Source organism: Scyliorhinus torazame, chromosome 13 (genome assembly GCF_047496885.1).
Source record: "Scyliorhinus torazame isolate Kashiwa2021f chromosome 13, sScyTor2.1, whole genome shotgun sequence".
NCBI classification, from domain to species: domain Eukaryota; kingdom Metazoa; phylum Chordata; class Chondrichthyes; order Carcharhiniformes; family Scyliorhinidae; genus Scyliorhinus; species Scyliorhinus torazame.
In genome coordinates this window covers 92,150,722-92,173,008 of record NC_092719.1, presented here as the reverse complement: position 1 = coordinate 92,173,008, position 22,287 = coordinate 92,150,722, and the positions used below count along the sequence as shown (strand labels likewise).

Sequence of the window (22,287 nt, the reverse complement as noted above, 5' to 3'; positions counted from 1 at the left end):
GGGCGGGGGGGGGAGAAGGACGGGGGGGGGAGAAGGACGGGGGGGGGAGAAGAAGGACGGGTAGGGGGGAGAAGAAGGACCGGGGGGGGGAGAGAAGAAGGACCGGGGGGGGGAGAAGAAGAAGGACGGGAGGGGGGGGGAGAAGAAGAAGGACGGCGGGGGGGGGGGGGAGAAGAAGGACGGGGGGGGGGTGAAAGAAAGGAGGAGGAGGGGGGGGAAGAAAGGAGGAGGGGGGGGGGGAAGAAAGGAGGAGGAGGGGGGGGGAAGAAAGGAGGAGGAGGGGGGGGAAGAAAGGAGGAGGAGGGGGGGGAAAGAAAGGAGGAGGAGGGGGGGGAAAGAAAGGAGGAGGAGGGGGGGGAAAGAAAGGAGGAGGAGGGGGGAATGAAAGGAGGAGGGGGGGAAGAAAGGAGGGAGGGGGAAGAAAGGAGGGGGGGAAGAAAGAAGGGAGGGACGGGGGGGGAGAAGGACGGGGCGGGGGGGGAGAAGAAGGGCGGGGGGGGGAGAAGGGGGGGGAGAAGAAGGGCGGGGGGGGAGAAGAAGGACGGGGCGGGGGGGGGGCGGGGAGAAGGACGGGGGGGGCGGGGAGAAGGACGGGGGGGGGGAGAAGAAGGACCGGGGGGGGGGGGAGAAGAAGAAGGACGGGGGGGGGAGAGAAGAAGGACGGGGGGGGAGAGAGAAGAAGGACGGGGGGGAGAAGAAGTACGAGGGGGGGGGGAGAACAAAGACGAGGGGGGGAGAGAAGGACGGGGGGGGGGAAAGAGAGATGAAGGACGGGGCGGGAGGGGAGTAGAAGGACGGGGGGGGGAGAAGAAGGACGGGGGGGGGGAGAAGAAGGACAGGGGGGGGGGAGAGAAGAAGGGCAGGGTGGGGGAGAAAGAAGGGCAGGGTGGGGGAGAAAGAAGGGCAGGGTGGGGGAGAAAGAAGGGCAGGGTGGGGGAGAAAGAAGGACAGGGGGGGGAGAAAGAAGGACGGGGGGGGAGAAAGAAGGACGGGGGGGGGAGAAAGAAGGACAGGGGGGGGGAGAAAGAAGGACGGGGGGGGAGAAGAAGGACGGGGGGGGAGAAGAAGGGCGGGGGGGGGGAAGAAGGGCGGGGGGGGGGAAAGAAGGACGGGGGGAGAGAAGGACGGGGGGGGGAGAAGAAGGACGGGGGGGGAGAGAAGACGGGGGGGGGGAGAAGAAGGACGGGGGGGGAAGAAGGACGGGGGGGGGGGGAGGAGAAGAAGGACGGGGGGAGAAGAAGGACGGGGGGGGATAGAAAGAAGGACGGGTAGGGGGGAGAAGAAGGACCGGGGGGGGGAAGAGAAGAAGGACCGGGGGGGGGGGAGAAGAAGGACCGGGGGGGGGGGGGAGAAGAAGGACCGGGGGGGGGGGGGGGGGGAGAAGAAGAAGGACGGCGGGGGGGGGGGGGGGGGGGAGAAGAAGGACGGGGGGGGGAGAGATGAAGGACGGGGGGAGGGGGAGAAAGAAGGGGGGGGAGAAGAAGAAGGACGGGGGGGGGGGAGAAAGGAGGAGGGGGGGGGGGAAGAAAGGAGGAGGAGGGGGGGGAAAGAAAGGAAGAGGAGGGGGGGGGAAGAAGGACGGGGGGGGAGAAGAAGGACGGGGGGGGGGGGGAGAAGAAGGACGGGGGGGAGAAGTAGGACGGGGGGGGAGAAGAAGGACGGGGGGGGTGGAGAAGAAGGACGGGGGGGGGAGAAGAAGGACGGGGGGGGTGGAGAAGAAGGACGGGGGGGGGAGAAGAAGGACGGGGGGGGGGAGAAGAAGGACGGGGGGGGGGGGGAGGAGGACGGGGGGGGAGAAGAAGGACGGGGGGGGGGAGAAGAAGGACGGGGCGGGGAGAAGAAGGACGGGGGGGGGAGAAGAAGGACGGGGGGGGGGAGAAGAAGGACGGGGGGGGGGGAGAGAGAAGAAGGACGGGGGGGGGGAGAAGAAGGACGGGGCGGGAGGGGAGAAGAAGGACGGGGGGGGAGAAGAAGGACGGGGGGGGGGGGGAGAAGAGGAGGACGGGGGGGGGGGGGAGAAGAGGAGGACGGGGGGGGAGAAAGAAGGACGGGGGGGAAGAAAGGAGGGAGGGGGGTGAAAGAAGGGGGGGGAAGAAAGGAGGGGGGGGGGAAGAAAGGAGGGGGGGGGGAAGAAAAGGGAGGGGGGGGTGAAAGAAGGGGGGGGAGAGAGGAGGGGGGGGAGAAAGAAGGACGGTGGGGGAGAAAGAAGGACAGGGGGGGAGAAGAAGGACAGGGGGGGAGAAGAAGGACGGGGGGGGGAGAAGAAGGACGGGGGGGGGAGAAAGAAGGACCGGGGGGGAGAAATAAGGACTGGGATGGGGGTAAGGACTGGGGGGGGGGGAAGAAAGGAGGGGGGGGAAGAAAGGGAGAGGGGGGAGAAAGAAGGGGGGGTGAAACAAGGGGGGGAGAGAGTGGGGGGAGAAAGAAGGACAGGGGGGGGGGAGAAGAAGGACGGGGGGGGGAGAAGAAGGACGGGGGGGGGGAAGAAAGGAGGGTGAGGGGAAGAAAGGAGGGGGGGAAGAAAGGGAGAGGGGTGGGGAGAAAGAAGGACAGGGGGGGGAAGAAGAACGGGGGGGGAGAAAGAAGGAAGGGGGGGGGAGAAAGGAGGACGGGGGGGGGAGAGAAGAAGGACGGGGCGGGGGGGGGGAGAAAGAAGGACGGGGGGGGAGAAAGAAGGACGGGGGGGGGATGAAAGGAGGGGGAGGAAGAAAGGGAGAGGGGGGAGAAAGAAGGACAGGGGGGGGAGAGAAGAAGGACGGGGGTGGAAGAAAGGAGGGGGGGAAGAAAGGAGGGGTGGGAAGAAGGGGGGGTAAGAAAGGAGGGGGGGGAAGAAAGAAGGGGGGGGAAGAAAGAAGGGATGGGGGGAAGAAAGAAGGGGGGGAGAGGGGGGGGAGAAAGAAGGACGGGGGGGGAGAAGAAGGACGGGGGGGGTGGAGAAGAAGGACAGGGGGGGAGAAGAAGGACGGGGGGGGGGAAGAAAGGGAGGGGGGGGAGAAAGAAGGGGGGTAGAGAGTGGGGGGAGAAAGAAGGACGGGGGGGGAGAAGAAGGACGGGGGGGGGGAGAAGAAGGACGGGGGGGGGGGAAGAAAGGAGGGGAGAGGAAGAAAGGAGGGGGGAAGAAAGGAGGGGGGGAAGAAAGAAGGGAGGGGGAGAAGGAAGGACGGTGGGGGAGAAAGAAGGACGGTGGGGGAGAAAGAAGGACAGGGGGGGGAGAAAGAAGGACGGCGGGGGGGAGAAGAAGGACGGGGGGGGGAGAAGAAGGACGGGGGGGGGAGGGAGAAGAAGGACGGGGGGGGGAGAGAGAAGAAGGACGGGGGGGGGGGAGAAGAAGGACGGGGCGGGAGGGGAGAAGAAGGACGGGGGGGGAGAAGAAGGACGGGGGGGGGGGGGGGAGAAGAGGAGGACGGGGGGGGGGGGGGGAAAGAGGAGGACGGGGGGGGAGAAAGAAGGACGGGGGGGAAGAAAGGAGGGAGGGGGGGTGAAAGAAGGGGGGGGAAGAAAGGAGGGGGGGGGAAGAAAGGAGGGGGGGGAAGAAAGAAGGGAGGGGGGGTGAAAGAAGGGGGGGGAGAGAGGAGGGGGGGAGAAAGAAGGACGGTGGGGGAGAAAGAAGGACAGGGGGGGAGAAGAAGGACGGGGGGGAGAAGAAGGACGGGGGGGGGAGAAGAAGGACGGGGGGGGGAGAAAGAAGGACGGGGGGGGAGAAATAAGGACTGGGGTGGGGGTAAGGACTGGGGGGGGGAAGAAAGGAGGGGGGGGAAGAAAGGGAGAGGGGGGAGAAAGAAGGGGGGGTGAAAGAAGGGGGGGAGAGAGTGGGGGGAGAAAGAAGGACAGGGGGGGGGGAGAAGAAGGACGGGGGGGGGAGAAGAAGGACGGGGGGGGGGAAGAAAGGAGGGTGAGGGGAAGAAAGGAGGGGGGGAAGAAAGGGAGAGGGGTGGGGAGAAAGAAGGACAGGGGGGGGAAGAAGAACGGGGGGGAGAAAGAAGGAAGGGGGGGGGAGAAAGGAGGACGGGGGGGGGAGAGAAGAAGGACGGGGCGGGGGGGGAGAAAGAAGGACGGGGGGGGAGAAAGAAGGACGGGGGGGGGATGAAAGGAGGGGGAGGAAGAAAGGGAGAGGGGGGGAGAAAGAAGGACAGGGGGGGGGAGAAGAAGGACGGGGGTGGAAGAAAGGAGGGGGGGAAGAAAGGAGGGGTGGGAAGAAGGGGGGGTAAGAAAGGAGGGGGGGAAGAAAGAAGGGGGGGAAGAAAGAAGGGATGGGGGGAAGAAAGAAGGGGGGAGAGGGGGGGAGAAAGAAGGACGGGGGGGGAGAAGAAGGACGGGGGGGGTGGAGAAGAAGGACAGGGGGGGAGAAGAAGGACGGGGGGGGGGAAGAAAGGGACGGGGGGGGGGAAGAAAGGGAGGGGGGGGAGAAAGAAGGGGGGTAGAGAGTGGGGGGAGAAAGAAGGACGGGGGGGGAGAAGAAGGACGGGGGGGGGGAGAAGAAGGACGGGGGGGGGGAAGAAAGGAGGGGAGAGGAAGAAAGGAGGGGGGAAGAAAGGAGGGGGGGAAGAAAGAAGGGAGGGGGGAGAAGGAAGGACGGTGGGGGAGAAAGAAGGACGGTGGGGGGAGAAAGAAGGACAGGGGGGGGAGAAAGAAGGACGGCGGGGGGGAGAAGGACGGGGGGGGGAGAAGAAGGACGGGGGGGGTGGGAGGAAAAAAGGAAAGGACGGGGCGGGGGGGGAGAAGAAGGGCGGGGGGGGGGGGGAAAGAAGGACGGGTGGGGGGGGGAAAGAAGGACGGGGCGGGGGGGAGAAGAAGGAGGACGGGGGGGGAGAGAAGAAGGACGGGGCGGGGGGGAGAAGAAGGACGGGGCGGGGGGGGGGGAGAAGAAGGACGGGGGTGGGAGAAGAAAGGGAGGGGGGGGGAGAAGAAAGGGAGGGGGGGGAGAAGAAAGGGAGGGGGGGGGAGAAGAAAGGGAGGGGGGGGAGAGAAGAAAGGGAGGGGGGGAGAAGAAAGGGAGGGGGGGGAGAAGAAGGACGGTGGGGGGGGAGAAGAAGGACGGGGGTGGGGGGAGAAGAAGGACGGGGGTGGGGGAGAAGAAGGACGGGGGGGTGGGAGAAGAAGGACGGGGGGGTGGGAGAAGAAGGACGGGCGGGGGGAGAAGAAGTACGGGCGGGGGGGGGGGGAGAAGGACGGGGGGGGAGAAGAAGGACGGGGCGGGGGGGGGAGAAGAAGGACGGGGGTGGGAGAAGAAGGACGGGGGGTGGGGGAGAAGAAGGACGGTGGGGGGGGAGAAGACGGACGGGGGGGGGGGAGAAGAAGGACGGGGGGGGAGAAGAAGGACGGGGGGGAAGAAGAAGGACGGGGGGGGGGGAGAAGAAGGACGGGGGGGGGGGAGAGAAGAAGGACGGGGGGGGAGAAGAAGGACGGGGCGGGGGGGGGGGGAGAAGAAGGACGGGGCGGGGGGGGGAGAAGAAGGACGGGCGGGGTGGGGAGAAGAAGGCCGGGGGGGGGGGGGGAGAAGGACGAGGGGGGTGGAGAAGAAGGACGGGGCGGGGGGGGTGAAGAAGGACGGGGGGGGGGGAGAAGAAGGACGGGGGGGGGGGAGAAGAAGGACGGGGAGCGGGGAGAAGAAGGACGGGGAGGGGGGAGAAGAAGGCCGGGGGGGGGGAGAAGAAGGATGGGCGGGGGGGGAGAAGAAGGACGGGGGGGGGGGGAGAAGAAGGACGGGGGGGGGGAGAAAGAAGGACGGGGGGGGAGAAGAAGGACGGGGGGGGAGAAGAAGGACGGGGGGGGGTGAGAAGAAGGACCGGGGGGGGGGGGGGAGAGAAGAAGGACGGGGGGGGGGGGGAGAAGAAGGACGGGGGGGGGGGAGAGGAAGGACGGGGGGGGGGGGGAGAGAAGAAGGACGGGGGGGGGGGGAAGAGAGAAGAAGGACGGGGGGGGAAGAGAGAAGAAGGACGGGGGGGAGAGAAGAAGGACGGGGGGGGGAAGAGAGAAGAAGGACGGGGGGGGAGGAGAGAAGAAGGACGGGGGGTGGGAGAGAGAAGAAGGACGGGGGGTGGGAGAGAGAAGAAGGACGGGGGGTGGGAGGGGGGAGAGAGAAGAAGGACGGCGGGTGGGAGGGGGGAGAGAGAAGTAGGACGGGGGAGAGAAGAAGGACGGGGGGGGAGAAAGAAGGACGGGGGGGGGAGAAGAAGGACGGGGGGGGGAGAGAAGAAGGACGGGGGGGGGAGAAGAAGGACGGGGGGGGGGGAGAAAGAAGGACGGGGGGGGGGGGGGAGAAGAAGGACGGGGTGGGGGGGAGGGAGAGAAGAAGGACGTGGGGGGGGAGAAGAAGGACGGCCAGGGGGGAGAAGAAGGACGGGGGGGGGAGAAGAAGGACGGGGGGGTGGGGGGAGAAGAGGGACGGGGGGGTGGGGGGAGAAGAAGGACGGGGGGGGGGAGAAGAAGGACGGGGCGGGAGTGGGGGGGGAGAAGAAGGACGGGGCGGGAGGGGGGGGGAGAAGAAGGACGGGGCGGGGGGGGGAGAGGAAGGACGGGACGGGGGGGAGAAGAAGGACGGGGGGGTGGAGAAGAAGGACGGGGCGGGGGGGGAGAAGAAGGACGGGGCGGGGGGGGAGAAGAAGGACGGGGCGGGGGGGGAGAAGAAGGACGGGCGGGGGGGGGAGAAGAAGGACGGGGGGGGGAGAAGAAGGACGGGGGTGGGGGGAGAGAGAAGAAGGACGGGGGGGGGAAAGAGAGAAGAAGGACGGGGGAGGGAGAGAGAAGAAGGACGGGGGGGGGGAGAGAGAAGAAGGACGGGGGGTGGGGGGGGAGAGAGAAGAAGGACGGGGGGGGGGAGAAGAAGGACGGGGGGGGGGGGAGAAGAAGGACGGGGGGGGGGAGAAGAAGGACAGGGGGGGGGGAGAAGAAGGACGGGGGGGAGGGAGAAGAAGGACAGGGGGGGGGAGAAAGAAGGACGGGGGGGGAGAAGAAGGACGGGGGGGAGAGAAGAAGGACGGGGGGGGGAGAAAGAAGGGGGGGGGGGGGGAAAGAAGGACGGGGGGGGGGAAAGAAGGACGGGGGGGGAGAAGAAGGACGGGGGGGGAGAGAAGAAGGACGGGGGGGGGGGAGAAGAAGGACGGAGGGGGGGGAGAAGAAGGACGGGGGGGGGGAGAAGAAGGACGGGGGGAGGGAGAGAGAAGAAGGACGGGGGGTGGGAGGGAGAAGAAGGACGGGGGGTGGGGGGGAGAGAGAAGAAGGACGGGGGGGGGGAGAAGAAGGACGGGGGGGGGGAGAAGAAGGACGGGGGGGGGGGAGAAGAAGGACAGGGGGGGGAGAAGAAGGACGGGGGGAGGGCGAAGAAGGACAGGGGGGGAGAAGAAGGACGGGGGGGGAGAAAGAAGGACGAGGGGGGAGAAGAAGGACGGGGGGAGAGATGAAGGACGGGGGGGGGAGAAGAAGGACGGGGCGGGGGGGGGAGAAGAAGGACGGGGGGGGGAGAAGAAGGACGGGGGGTGGGGGAGAGAGAAGAAGGACGGGGGGGGAAAGAGAGAAGAAGGACGGGGGGAGGGAGAGAGACGAAGGACGGGGGGGGGAGAGAGAAGAAGGACGGGGGGTGGGGGGGAGAGAGAAGAAGGACGGGGGGGGGGAGAAGAAGGACGGGGGGGGGGGGGAGAAGAAGGACGGGGGGGGGGAGAAGAAGGACAGGGGGGGGAGAAGAAGGACGGGGGGAGGGCGAAGAAGGACAGGGGGGGGGAGAAGAAGGACGGGGGGGGAGAAAGAAGGACGAGGGGGGAGAAGAAGGACGGGGGGAGAGATGAAGGACGGGGGGGGAGAAGAAGGACGGGGCGGGGGGGGGGAGAAGAAGGACGGGGGGGGGAGAAGAAGGACGGGGGGGGGAGAAGAAGGACGGGGGTGGGGGGAGAGAGAAGAAGGACGGGGGGGGAAAGAGAGAAGAAGGACGGGGGGAGGGAGAGAGAAGAAGGACGGGGGGGGAGAGAGAAGAAGGACGGGGGGTGGGGGGGGAGAGAGAAGAAGGACGGGGGGGGGGGAGAAGAAGGACGGGGGGGGGGGGAAGAAGGACGGGGGGGGGGGGAGAAGAAGGACAGGGGGGGGAGAAGAAGGACGGGGGGGAGGGAGAAGAAGGACAGGGGGGGGGAGAAAGAAGGACGGGGGAGAGAAGAAGGACGGGGGGGGGAGAAAGAAGGACGGGGGGGGGGAAAGAAGGACGGGGGGGGGGGGAAGAAGGACGGGGGGGGAGAAGAAGGACGGGGGGGAGAGAAGAAGGACGGGGGGGGGGAGAAGAAGGACGGGGGGGGGGGAGAAGAAGGACGGGGGGGGGGAGAAGAAGGACGGGGGAGGGAGAGAGAAGAAGGACGGGGGGGGGAGGGAGAAGAAGGACGGGGGGTGGGGGGGGAGAGAGAAGAAGGACGGGGGGGGGGAGAAGAAGGACGGGGGGGGGAGAAGAAGGACAGGGGGGGGGAGAAGAAGGACGGGGGGAGGGAGAAGAAGGACAGGGGGGGGGAGAAGAAGGACGGGGGGGGAGAAAGAAGGACGAGGGGGGAGAAGAAGGACGGGGGGAGAGAAGAAGGACGGGGGGGGGGAGAAGAAGGACGGGGGGAGGGAGAAGAAGGACAGGGGGGGGGAGAAGAAGGACGGGGGGGGAGAAAGAAGGACGAGGGGGGAGAAGAAGGACGGGGGGAGAGAAGAAGGACGGGGGGGGGAGAAGAAGGACGGGGGGGGGGGGAGAAAAGAAGGACGGGGGGGGAGAGAAGAAGGACGGGGGGCGGGGGAGAAGAAGGACGGGGGGGGGTAGAAAAGAAGGACGGGGGGGGGGGAGAAGAAGGACGGGGGGGGAGAAGAAGGACGGGGGGGGGGGGAGAAGAAGGACGGGGGGGGGAGAAGAAGGACGGGTGGGGGTGGGAGAAGAAGGACGGAGGGGGGAGAAGAAGGACGGGTGGGGGTGGGAGAAGAAGGACGGGGGGGGGGAGAAGAAGGACGGGGGGGGGGAGAAGAAGGACGGGGGGGGAGAAGAAGGACGGGGCGGGGAGAGGGGGAAGAAGGACGGGGGGGGGGAGAAGAAGGACGGGGGCAGGGGAGAAGAAGGACGGGGGGGGAGAAGAAGGACCGGGGGGGTGGGGGGAGAAGAAGGACGGGGGGGGGGAGAAGAAGGACCGGGGGGGTGGGGGGAGAAGAAGGATGGGGGGGGGGGGGAGGGAGAAGAAGGACGGTGGGGGGGGAGAAGAAGGACGGTGGGGGGAGAGAAGAAGGACGGGGGGGGGGAGAGAAGAAGGACGGGAGGGGTGGAGAAGAAGGACGGGGGGTGGGGGGGAGAAGAAGGACGGGGGGGGTGGAGAAGAAGGACGGGGCGGTGGGGAGAAGAAGGACCGGGGGGAAAGAAGAAGGACGGGGGGGGAGAAAGAAGGACGGGGGGGGGGGGAGAAAGAAGGACGGGGGGGGGAAAGAAGGACGGGGGGGGGAAAGAAGGACGGAGGGGGGAGAAGAAGGACGGGGGGGGGAGAAGAAGGACGGGGGGGGGAGAAAAGAAGGACGGGGGGGGGGGAAAGAAGGACGGGGGGGGGAGAAGAAGGACGGGGGGGCGGAGAAGAAGGACAGGGGGGGGGGAGAAGAAGGACGGGTGGGGGTGGGAGAAGAAGGATGGGGGGGGGGAGAGAAGAAGGACGGGGGGGGGGGAAGAGAGAAGAAGGACGGGGGGGGGCGGGGAGAGAGAAGAAGGACGGGGGGGGGGAGAGAGAAGAAGGACGGGGGGGGGGAGAGAGAAGAAGGACGGGGGAGAGAAGAAGGACGGGGCGGGAGAAGAAGGACGGGGGGGGGAGAGAAGAAGGACGGGGCGGGGGGAGAAGAAGGACGGGGGGGGGGGGGGGAGAAGGGCGGGGGGGGAGAAGAAGGACGGGGGGGGAGAAGAAGGACGGGGAGGGGGAGAAGAAGGACCGGGGGGTGGGGGGGAGAAGAAGGACGGGGGGGGGGGGGAGAAGAAGGACGAGGGGGGGAGAGAAGAAGGACCGGGGGGGGTGGGGGGAGAGAGAAGAAGGACGGGAGGGGGGGAGAAGAAGGACGGGGGGGGTGGGGGGGGAAGAGAAGAAGGACGGGGGGGGGGAGAAGAAGGACGGGGGGGGAGAAGAAGGACGGGGGGGGGAGAAGAAGGACGTGGGGGTGGAGAAGAAGGACGTGGGGGGGGAGAAGAAGGACGGGGAGGGGAGGAGAAGAATGACGGGGGGGGAGAAGAAGGACGGGGGGGGGAGAGAAAGAAGGACGGGGGGGGGGGGAGAAGAAGGACGGGGGTGGGGGGGAGGGAGAGAAGAAGGACGTGGGGGGGGGGAGAAGAAGGACGGGGGGGGGGAGAGAAGAAGGACGGGTGGGGGGAGAGAGAGAAGAAGGACGGGGGGGGGTGGGAGAAGAAGGACGGGGGGGTGGGAGAAGAAGGGCGGGGGGGGAGAAGAAGGACGGACGGGGGGGAGAAGAAGGACGGCCGGGGGGGAGAAGAGGGACAGGGGGGTGGGGGGAGAAGAGCGACGGGGGGGGGGGGAGAATAAGGACGGGGGGGGGGGAGAAGAAGGACGGGGCGGGACGGGGGGTGGAGAAGAAGGACGGGGCGGGAGGGGGGGGAGAAGAAGGACGGGGCGGGGGGGGGGAGAGGAAGGACGGGACGGGGGGGGAGAAGAAGGACGGGGGGGTGGAGAAGAAGGACGGGGCGGGGGGGGGAGAAGAAGGACGGGGCGGGGGGGGAGAAGAAGGACGGGGCGGGGGGGGGAGAAGAAGGACGGGGGGGGGAGAAGAAGGACGGGGGGGGGGAGAAGAAGGACGGGGGGGGGGAGAAGAAGGATGGGGGGGGGAGAAGAAGGACGGGGGTGGGGGGAGAGAGAAGAAGGACGGGCGGGGGAAAGAGAGAAGAAGGACGGGGGGAGGGAGAGAGAAGAAGGACGGGGGGGGGGGAGAGAGAAGAAGGACGGGGGGGGGGAGAGAGAAGAAGGACGGGGGGTGGGGGGGGAGAGAGAAGAAGGACGGGGGGGGGAGAAGAAGGACGGGGGGGGGGGAGAAGAAGGACGGGGGGGGGGGAGAAGAAGGACGGGGGGGGAGAAGAAGGACGGGGGGAGGGAGAAGAAGGACAGGGGGGGGAGAAAGAAGGACGGGGGGGGAGAAGAAGGACGGGGGGGAGAGAAGAAGGACGGGGGGGGGAGAAAGAAGGTCGGGGGGGGGAGAAAGAAGGACGGGGGGGGAAAGAAGGACGGGGGGGAGAAGAAGGACGGGGGGGGGGGAGAAGAAGGACGGGGGGGGGGGGAGAAGAAGGACGGGGGGGGGAGAAGAAGGACGGGGGGAGGGAGAGAGAAGAAGGACGGGGGGGGGGGAGAGAGAAGAAGGACGGGGGGTGGGGGGGGGAGAGAGAAGAAGGACGGGGGGGGGGGGGGAGAAGAAGGACGGGGGGGGGGAGAAGAAGGACAGGGGGGGAGAAGAAGGACAGGGGGGGAGAAGAAGGACGGGGGGAGGGAGAAGAAGGACAGGGGGGGGGAGAAGAAGGACGGGTGGGGAGAAAGAAGGACGGGGGGGGAGAAGAAGGACGGGGGGAGAGAAGAAGGACGGGGGGGGAGAAGAAGGACGGGGGGGGAGAAAAGAAGGACGGGGGGGGAGAGAAGAAGGACGGGGGGGGGGGAGAGAAGAAGGACGGGGGGGGGGGAGAAGAAGGACGGGGGGGGAGAAAAGAAGGACGGGGGGGGGAGAAGAAGGACGGGGGGGGAGAAGAAGGACGGGGGGGGGGGGGGAGAAGAAGGACGGGGGGGGAGAAGAAGGACGGGTGGGGGTGGGAGAAGAAGGACGGGGGGGGGGAGAAGAAGGACGGGGGGGGAGAAGAAGGACGGGGGGGGGAGAAGAAGGACGGGGCGGGGAGAGGGGGAAGAAGGACGGGGGGGGGGAGAAGAAGGACGGGGGCAGGGGAGAAGAAGGACGGGGGCAGGGGAGAAGAAGGACGGGGGGGGGAGAAGAAGGACGGGGGGGGAGAAGAAGGACGGGGGGGAGAAGAAGGACGGGGGGGGGGGGGGGGAGAAGAAGGACCGGGGGGGTGGGGGGAGAAGAAGGATGGGGGGGGGGGGAGGGAGAAGAAGGACGGTGGGGGGGGGAGAAGAAGGACGGTGGGGGGGAGAGAAGAAGGACGGGGGGGGGGGAGAGAAGAAGGACGGGAGGGGTGGAGAAGAAGGACGGGGGGTGGGGGGAGAAGAAGGACGGGGCGGGGGGGAGAAGAAGGACCGGGGGGAAAGAAGAAGGACGGGGGGGGGGAGAAAGAAGGACGGGGGGGGGGGAGAAAGAAGGACGGGAGGGGGGAAAGAAGGACGGGGGGGGGGAGAAGAAGGACGGGGGGGAGAGAAGAAGGACGGGGGTGGGGGAGAAGAAGGACGGGGGGGGAGAAAAGAAGGACGGGGGGGGGAGAGAAGAAGGACGGGGGGGGAGAGAAGAAGGACGGGGGGGGAGAAAAGAAGGACGGGGGGGGGAGAAGAAGGACGGGGGGGGAGAAGAAGGACGGGGGGGGAGAAGAAGGACGGGGGGGGGGGGAGAAGAAGGACGGGGGGGGGGAGAAGAAGGACGGGTGGGGGTGGGAGAAGAAGGATGGGGGGGGGAGAAGAAGGACGGGGGGGGGAGAAGAAGGACGGGGGGGGGGGAGAAGAAGGACGGGGGGGGGGAGAAGAAGGACTGGGGGGGGAGAAGAAGGACGGGGGGGGGAGAAGAAGGACGGGGCGGGGAGAGGGGGAAGAAGGACGGGGGGGGTGGAGAAGAAGGACGGGGGGTGGGGGGAGAAGAAGGACGGGTGGGTGAGCAGAAGGACGTGGGGGGGGTAGAAGAAGGACGGGGGGGAGAGAAGAAGGACCGGGGGGGAGAAAGAAGGACGGGGGGGGGGAGAAAGAAGGACGGTGGGGGGAGAAAGAAGGACGGGGGGGGGGAAAGAAGGACGGGGGGGGGGGGAGAAGAAGGACGGGGGGGGGGGGAGAAAAGAAGGACGGGGGGGGAAGAGAAGAAGGACGGGGGGGGAGAAGAAGGACGGGGGGGAGAAAAGAAGGACGGGGGGGGGGGAGAAGAAGGACGGGGGGGGGGGAGAAGATGGACGGGGGGGGGAGAAGAAGGACGGGTGGGGGTGGGAGAAGAAGGACGGGGTGGGGGAAGAAGGACGGGGGGGGGGGAGAAGAAGGACGGGGGGGGGAGAAGAAGGACGGGGGGGGGGGAGAAGAAGGACGGGGCGGGGAGAGGGGGAAGAAGGACGGGGGGGTGGGGGAGAAGAAGGACGGTGGCAGGGGAGAAGAAGGACGGGGGGGGGAGAAGAAGGACGGGGGGGGGAGAAGAAGGACGGGGGGGGAGAAGAAGGACGGGGGGGGAGAAGAAGGACGGGGGGGGAGAAGAAGGACGGGGGGGGGGGGAGAAGAAGGATGGGGGGGGGGGAGGGAGAAGAAGGACGGTGGGGGGGGGGAGAAGAAGGACGGTGGGGGGGAGAGAAGAAGGACGGGGGGGGGGGAGAGAAGAAGGACGGGAGGGGTGGAGAAGAAGGACGGGGGGTGGGGGGAGAAGAAGGACGGGTGGGTGAGCAGAAGGACGTGGGGGGGGGGAGAAGAATAACGGGGGGGGGAGAAGAAGGGTGGGGGGAGAAGAGGGACGGGGGGGTGGGGGGAGAAGAGGGACGGGGGGTGGGGGGAGAAGAGGGACCGGGGGGGGGGAGAAGAAGGACGGGGGGGGGAGAAGAAGGACGGGGCGGGAGGGGGGGGGAGGAGAAGGACGGGGCGGGGGGGGGGAGAAGAAGGACGGGGGGGGGGGAGAAGAAGGACGGGGCGGGAGGGGGGGGAGGAGAAGGACGGGGCGGGGGGGGGAGAAGAAGGACGGGACGGGGGGGGGAGAAGAAGGACGGGGGGGGTGGAGAAGAAGGACGGGGCGGGGGGGGAGAAGAAGGACGGGCGGGGGGGGGGGAGAAGAAGGACGGGGGGGGAGAAGAAGGACGGGGGGGGGGAGAAGAAGGACGGGGGGGGGAGAAGAAGGACGGGGGGGGAGAGAGAAGAAGGACGGGGGGGGAAAGAGAGAAGAAGGACGGGGGGAGGGAGAGAGAAGAAGGACGGGGGGGGGGGGGGAGAGAGAAGAAGGACGGGGGGAGGGGGGGGAGAGAGAAGAAGGACGGGGAGGGGAGGAGAAGAATGACGGGGGGGGAGAAAGAAGGACGGGGGGGGGGGGAGAAGAAGGACGGGGGGGGGGAGAGAAGAAGGACGGGGGGGGGGGGAGAAGATGGACGGGGGGGGGGAGAGAAGAAGGATGGGGGGGGGGGAGAGAAGAAGGACGGGGGGGTGGAAAAGAGAAGGACGGGGGGGGGGAGAAAGAAGGACGGGGGGGGGGGAGAAGAAGGACGGGGGGGGGAGAGAAGAAGGACGGGGGGGGGGAGAAGATGGACGGGGGGGGGGAGAGAAGAAGGATGGGGGGGGGGGAGAGAAGAAGGACGGGGGGGTGGAAAAGAGAAGGACGGGGGGGGGGAGAGAGAAGAAGGACGGGGGGGGGGAGAGAGAAGAAGGACGGGGGGGAGAAGAAGGACGGGGGGGGGGGGAGAAGAAGGACGGCGGGGGGGGAGAAGAAGGACGGCGGGGGGGGAGAAGAAGGACGGCGGGGTGGGGAGAAGAAGGACGGGGGGGAGAAAGAAGGACGGGGGGGGAGAAGAAGGACGGGGGGGGAGAAGGATGGGGGGGGGAGAGAAGAAGGACGGGGGGGGGGAGAAGGAGGACGGGGCGGAGGGAGAAGAAGGACGGGGCGGGGGCAGAAGAAGGACGGGGGGGGGGGAGAAGAAGGGCGGGGGGGGAGAAGAAGGACGGGGGGGGGAGAACAAGGACCGGGAGGGGGAGAAGAAGGACCGGGGGGGGGGGGAGAAGAAGGACGGGGGGGGGGGGAGAAGAAGGACGGGGGGGGGAGAGAAGAAGGACCGGGGGGGGGGGTGGGAAGAGGGGGGGGGAGAGAGAAGAAGGACGGGAGGGGGGGAGAAGAAGGACGGGGCGGGAGGGGAGAAGAAGGACGGGGCGGGAGGGGAGAAGAAGGACGGGGGGGGGAGATGAAGGACGTGGGGGGGGGGGGGAGAAGAAGGACGGGGGGGGGGAGAAGAAGGACGTGGGGGGGGGGGGAGAAGAAGGACGGGGAGGGGAGGAGAAGAAGGACGGGGGGGGGAGAGAAAGAAGGACGGGGGGGGGGAGAAGAAGGACGGGGGGGGGGAAGGGAGAGAAGAAGGACGTGGGGGGGAGAAGAAGGACGGGGGGGGGGAGAAGAAGGACGGGGGGGCGAGAGAAGAAGGACGGGGGGGGGTGGAGAGAGAAGGACGGGGGGGGGGGAGAGAAGAAGGACGGGGGGGGAGAAGAAGGACGGGGGGGGGAGAAGAAGGACGGCGGGGGGGGGGAGAAAGAAGGACAGGGGGGGGAGAGAAGAAGGACGGGGGGGGGAGAGAGAGAAGAAGGACGGGGGGGGGGAGAGAAGAAGGACGGGGGGGGTGGGAGAAGAAGGACGGGGGGGTGGGAGAAGAAGGGCGGGGGGGGAGAAGAAGGACGGGGGGGGGCGGAGAAGAAGGACGGGGGGGGAAAAGAAGGATGGGGGGGTGGGGGGAGAAGAGGGACGGGGGGGTGGGGGGACAAGAGGGACGGGGGGGTGGGGGGATAAGAGGGACGGGGGGGGGGGGAGAAGAAGGACGGGGGGGGGGGAGAAGAAGGACGGGGCGGGGGGGGGAGAAGAAGGACGGGACGGGGGGGGAGAAGAAGGACGGGACGGGGGGGGAGAAGAAGGACGGGGGGGGTGGAGAAGAAGGACGGGGCGGGGGGGGAGAAGAAGGACGGGGCGGGGGGGGAGAAGAAGGACGGGCGGGGGGGGGGGAGAAGAAGGACGGGGGGGGGAGAAGAAGGACGGGGGGGGGGAGAAGAAGGACGGGGGGGGGAGAAGAAGGACGGGGGGGGGGGGAGAAGAAGGACGGGGGGGGGGAGAAGAAGGACGGGGGGGGGGAGAGAGAAGAAGGACGGGGTGGGAAAGAGAGAAGAAGGACGGGGGGAGGGTGAGAGAAGAAGGACGGGGGGGGGGAGAGAGAAGAAGGACGGTGGGTGGGGGGGGAGAGAGAAGAAGGACGGGGGGGTGGAGAAGAAGGACGGGGGGGGGGAGAAGAAGGACAGGGGGGGGAGAAGAAGGACGGGGGGGGGGAGAAGAAGGACAGGGGGGGGGGAGAAGAAGGACAGGGGGGGGGGGAGAAGAAGGACGGGGGGGGGGAGAGAAGAAGGATGGGGGGGTGGAAGAGAGAAGGACGGGGGGGGGGTGGGGGGAGAGAGAAGAAGGACGGGGGGGGGAGAGAGAAGGAGGATGGGTGGGGGGGGGAGAGAGAAGAAGGACGGGGGGTTGGGGGGGGAGAGAGAAGAAGGACGGGGGGAGAGAGAAGAAGGACGGGGGGAGAGAGAAGAAGGACGGGGGGAGAGAGAAGAAGGACGGGGGGGGGGGAGAAGAAGGACAGCGGGGGGGGGGAGAGAGAAGAAGGACGGGGGGGGGGGAGAGAAGAAGGACGGGGGGGGTGGGAGAAGAAGGACGGGGGGGTGGGAGAAGAAGGGCGGGGGGGGAGAAGAAGGACGGGGGGGGGAGAAGAAGGACGGGGGGGGGCGGAGAAGAAGGACGGGGGGGGAAAAGAAGGATGGGGGGGTGGGGGGAGAAGAGGGACGGGGGGGTGGGGGGACAAGAGGGACGGGGGGGTGGGGGGAGAAGAGGGACGGGGGGGGGGGGAGAAGAAGGACGGGGGGGGGGGAGAAGAAGGACGGGGCGGGGGGGGGGAGAAGAAGGACTGGACGGGGGGGGGAGAAGAAGGACGGGGGGGGTGGAGAAGAAGGACGGGGCGGGGGGGGAGAAGAAGGACGGGGCGGGGGGGGAGAAGAAGGACGGGCGGGGGGGGGGGAGAAGAAGGACGGGGGGGGGAGAAGAAGGACGGGGGGGGGGAGAAGAAGGACGGGGGGGGGAGAAGAAGGACGGGGGGGGGGGAGAAGAAGGACGGGGGGGGGAGAAGAAGGACGGGGGGGGGTAGAGAGAAGAAGGACGGGGTGGGAAAGAGAGAAGAAGGACGGGGGGAGGGTGAGAGAAGAAGGACGGGGGGGGGGGAGAGAGAAGAAGGACGGTGGGTGGGGGGGAGAGAGAAGAAGGACGGGGGGGTGGAGAAGAAGGACGGGGGGGGTGAGAAGAAGGACAGGGGGGGGAGAAGAAGGACGGGGGGGGGAGAAGAAGGACAGGGGGGGGGAGAAGAAGGACGGGGGGGGGGAGAAAGAAGGACGGGGGGGGGGGAGAGAAGAAGGATGGGGGGGTGGAAGAGAGAAGGACGGGGGGGGGTGGGGGGAGAGAGAAGAAGGACGGGGGGGGGGAGAGAGAAGGAGGATGGGTGGGGGGGGGAGAGAGAAGAAGGACGGGGGGTTGGGGGGGAGAGAGAAGAAGGACGGGGGGAGAGAGAAGAAGGACGGGGGGAGAGAGAAGAAGGACGGGGGGGGGGAGAAGAAGGACAGCGGGGGGGGGGGGAGAAGAAGGACGGGGGGGGGAGAAAGAAGGACGGGGGGGGAGAAGAAGGATTGGGGGGGGGGGAGAGAAGAAGGACGGGGGGGGGAGAGAAGAAGGACGGGGGGGGGGGGGAGAGAAGAAGGACGGGGGGGAGAGAAGAAGGACGGGGTGGGGGGGGGGAGAGAAGAAGGACGGGGGGGGGTGAGAAGAAGGACGGGGGGGTGGAGAGAAGAAGGACGGGGGGGGGTGGAGAGAAGAAGGACGGGGGGGGGGGTGGAGAGAAGAAGGACGGGGGGGGAGAGAGAAGAAGGACGGGGGGGGGAGAGAAGAAGGACGGGGGGGGGAGAAGAAGGACGGGGGGGGGGGAGAGAAGAAGGACGGGGGGGTGTGGGAGAGAAGAAGGACGGGGGGGGGATAGAGAAGAAGGACGGGGGGGGGGGGGAGAGAAGGACAGGGGGGGAGAGAGAAGAAGGACGGGGGGGGGAGAGAGAAGAAGGACGGGGGGGGAGAGAGAGGAAGGACGGGGGGGGGGAGAGAAGAAGGACGGGGAGGGGGAGAGAAGAAGGATGGGGGGGGGGAGAAGAAGGATGGGGGGGGGGGAGAAGAAGGATGGGGGGGTGGGAGAAGAAGGACGGGGGGGGGTGAGAAGAAGGACAGGGGGGGGAGAAGAAGGACGGGGGGGGAGAAGAAGGACGGGGCGGGGGGGGGTGGGAGAAGAAGGACGGGGGGGGGGTGGGAGAAGAAGGACGGGGGGGGGGAGAAGAAGGCCGGGGAGGGGGGAGAGAAGAAGGACGGGGAGGGGGGAGAGAAGAAGGACGGGGGGGGGGGAGAAGAAGGACGGGGGGGGGGGAGAAGAAGGACGGGGGGGTAGAGAAGAAGGATGGGGGGGGGAGAGAAGAAGGACGGGGGGGGGGAGAAGAAGGACGGGGGGGGCGGAGAGAAGAAGGACGGGGGGGGAAGAAGAAGGACGGGGGGGGGGAGAGAAGAAGGACGGGGGGGGGGGAGAACGACGGGGAGGGGGAGAAGAAGGACGGGGGGGAGAGAAGAAGGACGGGGGGGGGAAGAGAGAAGAAGGACGGGGTGGGGGGGAGAGAGAAGAAGGACGGGGGGGTGGAGAGAGAAGAAGGACGGGGGGGGGGGGAGAGAAGAAGGACGGGGGGGGGAGAGAAGATGGACGGGGGGGGGGGAGAAGAAGGACGGGGGGGGGAGAGAAGAAGGACGGGGGGGAAGAAGAAGGGCGGGGGGGGGAGAGAAGAAGGACGGGGGGGGCGGGGAGAAGAAGGACGGGGGGCGGGAGAAGAAGGACGGGGGGGGGGGGGGGAGAAGAAGGACGGGGGGGGGAAAGAGAGAAGAAGGACGGGGTGGGGGGGAGAGAGAAGGAGGACGGGGGGGTGGAGAGAGAAGAAGGACGGGGCGGGGGAGAGAGAAGAAGTCTAGCACGAGGGGACATAGCCTTAAACTGAGGGGTAATAGATATAGGACAGAGGTCAGGGGTCGGTTCTTTACGCAAAGAGTTGTGAGGCCGTGGAATGCCCTACCTGCTACAGTAGTGAACTCGCCAACATTGAGGGCATTTAAAAGTTTATTGGATAAACATATGGATGATAATGGTATAGTGTAGGTTCGATGGCTTTTGTTTTTTGACTTCCCATGTCGGTGCAACATCGTGGGCCGAAGGGCCTGTACTGCGCTGTATCGTTCTATGTTCCCTGCCATCCCCTCCAGATAAGAAAAAGAAAGAAAGAGCTTACCTGTTATTCACTCCCCTTCTCAGCAAGCACTCACTCAGCAACCTCAGCACCCCGCATGATAACACCTGAGGGAAAATAAAAGAAAAACTACTTACCAGTCACCAGCCAATCCCTTACCTGCAGGCTGTGACGTCACAGTTCAACTTCTTTCTACTTCTACCTGCCCTCGAGCCTTCCTCGGGATCTTTACAGCGGTTGGGTTTTTTTTGGTTAGAGGAGGGGGTAGGGAGGGAAACACTGAAGAAGTGTTTCGGGTTTAAGTGTCACTTGACAACAGCTCCTCTGCAAACCACCTTCAAGTTAGGGTGAGCACAACAGACGTATGCAAATTGCCCCCGCAACAGCCAGTCAGCAGCTCTGCTCTACTGCCCTCTGCTGGATGCTTGTCTTCACTTGAACAGCTAGGCTCTCTTGTTCAGGTACACCTTCACGTTAGGGTGAGCACAACAGACGTATGCAAATTGCCTCCGCAACAGCCAATTAGCAGTTCCGCTCTACTGCCCTCTGCTGGATGCTTATCTTCACTTGAACAGCTAGGGTCTCTTGTTCAGGTACACCTTCAAGTTAGGGTGAGCACAACAGACGTATGCAAATTGCCTCCGCAACAGCCAATCAGCAGCTCCACTCTACTGCCCTCTGCTGGAAGGGCAGGTTAATAGGGTGGTGAAAAAGGCATATGGGACACTTGTTTATATCAATCGGGGTATAGATTACAAAAGCAGGCAGGTCATGTTGGAGTTGTGTAGAACTTTGGAGTTCTGTGTGTAATTCTGGTCGCCACAGTGAAGGATGTGTTTGCACTGGAGGGGGTACAGAGAAGATTCATGAGATTGTTGCCTGGGATAAAACATTTAAATTATAAAGAGAAGTTGGATAGGCTTGGGTTGTTTTCTCTGGAGCAGAGAAGACTGGGGGGCGACCTGATCGAGGTGTACATGATTATGAGGAGCGTGGATAGGGAGCAGCTGTTCCCTTTCGTTGAAGGGTCAGTTATGAGGGGACACACGTTCAAACTGAGGTGTGGGGGGTTTGAGGAAAAACCTTTTTACCCAGAGGGTGGTGATGGTCTGGAATGCACTGCCTGGGAGGGTGGTAGAGACAGGAAGCCTCACATCCTTTAAAAAGTCCCTGGATGAGCACTTGGCACGTGTTAGCATTAGAGGCTATGGGCCAAGTGCTGGCAAATGGGATTAGGTGGGCGGGTCAGGCCTTTCATGCGGTGGTGCAGATTCAATTGGCCGAAGGGCCTCTTCGGCACGAGGGATGGAGGGAGGGCCGACCTCCAGAGAGGGCCCATGGAGATGGAGGATGGGCTGCGGGCCAGCCCCCAAGGAGGGCGGGCTCAGGAAGCCTCGAGTTCTCTTTCCCCCCCCCCCCCCCCCCCCCCCTCTCCGGTGTTATGTTGTTTTTGGACTTTCTGCTTTAATTTCAGTTATTTTGTCTCCCAGATATTAACAGGAAGCTTCTGATCAACAAAGAAAATAAGAGGAGCTCAGTCCCACCACAGATTCTGAAGTTGCCAAGGAGCAGTGGTGAGTTAGAAATCAGGAGTTTGTCTGAATTATTGACTTTTCAGCTGATAAGTGCAGTTTATTGAATCGCAATGTCAGGGATAGAATAGTGAAGCTGCTCAGGGGGAGTCTCAGTGTGGGACTGGCAGCAGAAAGTGGTTCACTCCCCGGCCTGGGCTGCACATTGTTCAGCTGTGGCGGCCCAAAACCGACTGTGAATGGGGACGGACCATGGCTTTGGTGGCATCACTTACCAGTTAAAACCCAAAGCACCATTTAAAACATGTATTCAATCACCTGCGGAACAAAACTGACATAAAAAATTGTTTTTAAATATAAATCATCATTTATGGTTGTGTTACTTTGCGTGCAGTGATGGACAAGCTGCAGAACTTCCTACCACAGCTAGCCAAAGCTAATGAGGAACTCAGGAGACAAATGGAGACATCAGAACCGGGTCGGTTTGATATTGAGAATATAGAGGATTGTCGAGGAAGGGTGATTGAAATGGTAAGTAAGGAGCTCAGTTGGATGGTGTGCACTGGGCAGGGGCACTGCCAGCGCACACCACATATCAAAAACCTCCTGTTCAGCCCTGAACCCCACCTAATCCTTTCCACCTTCATGAACACCACCCTGTATTCTGAGATGTATGGAAATTGTTGCTGTTACTGATGCTTCCTGTATCCATTGTACTGTTTCAGAATGTGTCTCTGTTTGAATTGAATGGTTCTGATGAAAGTGGAGAGGAAGAGTTAACATCTGAAGATGAGAGTTCTCAGTCTGAGAGTGAATCATTTGGGGAAGTAACAGAAGCAAATCTCAAACTACGCAGAAGTCCGAGACAAACGAGAAGTCAAATAGAAGTTCTGTCAAGTGATGGCACTAAGTGAGTGCCCCAAGGCTCTGCAATTGGACATTTATTTTCTGTTGTCTTAAAGGGCTGCAATGAGCTGAATGATGCCAGCGTAGGCTTGGATTATTCAATCCTCCGTTTCACCGGATCTCTACGCCAAATTAACCAATCAACGGCCATGTTAACCCAGAAGTGAGAGTACTGGACCAATCATCCAGCAAAGCAGCGTCTCATGTTGACTGCCAGTGTGTGCCCTTTCAACGACCAAATAAAACGGCTTACCTCTAGACAGAGCAGAGCACAACATTCCTGAGCAGTGTATTTCTGCTTTTCTCATTAATCATTCCTGATGAAAATACTTTCACCAAATGTCCTGCAGTGGAGTGACAGAAATGCTTTTATACAACTTTGATTCAGTGGTAATTTAATAGTGACCAGGTAATAGATAGACTTCAATAATTGCAACCCATTTGAGAGAGTCTGATTGCTTCATGGATTTTGAAAGTGTATGGACAGAGTGGATAGTCACAAGTTTTTTCCCAGGTGCAAGAGTCAATTACTAGGGGGACATAGGTTTAAGGTTCGAGGGGCAAAGTTTAGAGGAGATGTGCGAGGGAAGTTTTTTTTTTACACAGAGGGTAGTGGGTGCCTGGGACTTGCTGCCGGAGGAGGTGGTGAAAGCAGG

General features: G+C 65.4%; 1 protein-coding gene across 1 annotated transcript in view; it reads left to right on the top strand.

The window, feature by feature from the left end:
• Positions 1-21,915, top strand: part of nopchap1 (NOP protein chaperone 1) — a 30,228-nt gene extending 8,313 nt beyond the window's left edge. The window contains exons 2-4 of the mRNA XM_072471960.1: positions 20,684-20,767; positions 21,120-21,256; positions 21,451-21,915. Coding sequence (XP_072328061.1) covers positions 20,684-20,767; positions 21,120-21,256; positions 21,451-21,639 — 410 coding nt within the window. The 3' untranslated portion in view covers positions 21,640-21,915. The remainder of the gene's footprint in view (positions 1-20,683; positions 20,768-21,119; positions 21,257-21,450) is intronic.
• The last annotated feature ends 372 nt before the right edge of the window (positions 21,916-22,287 follow it).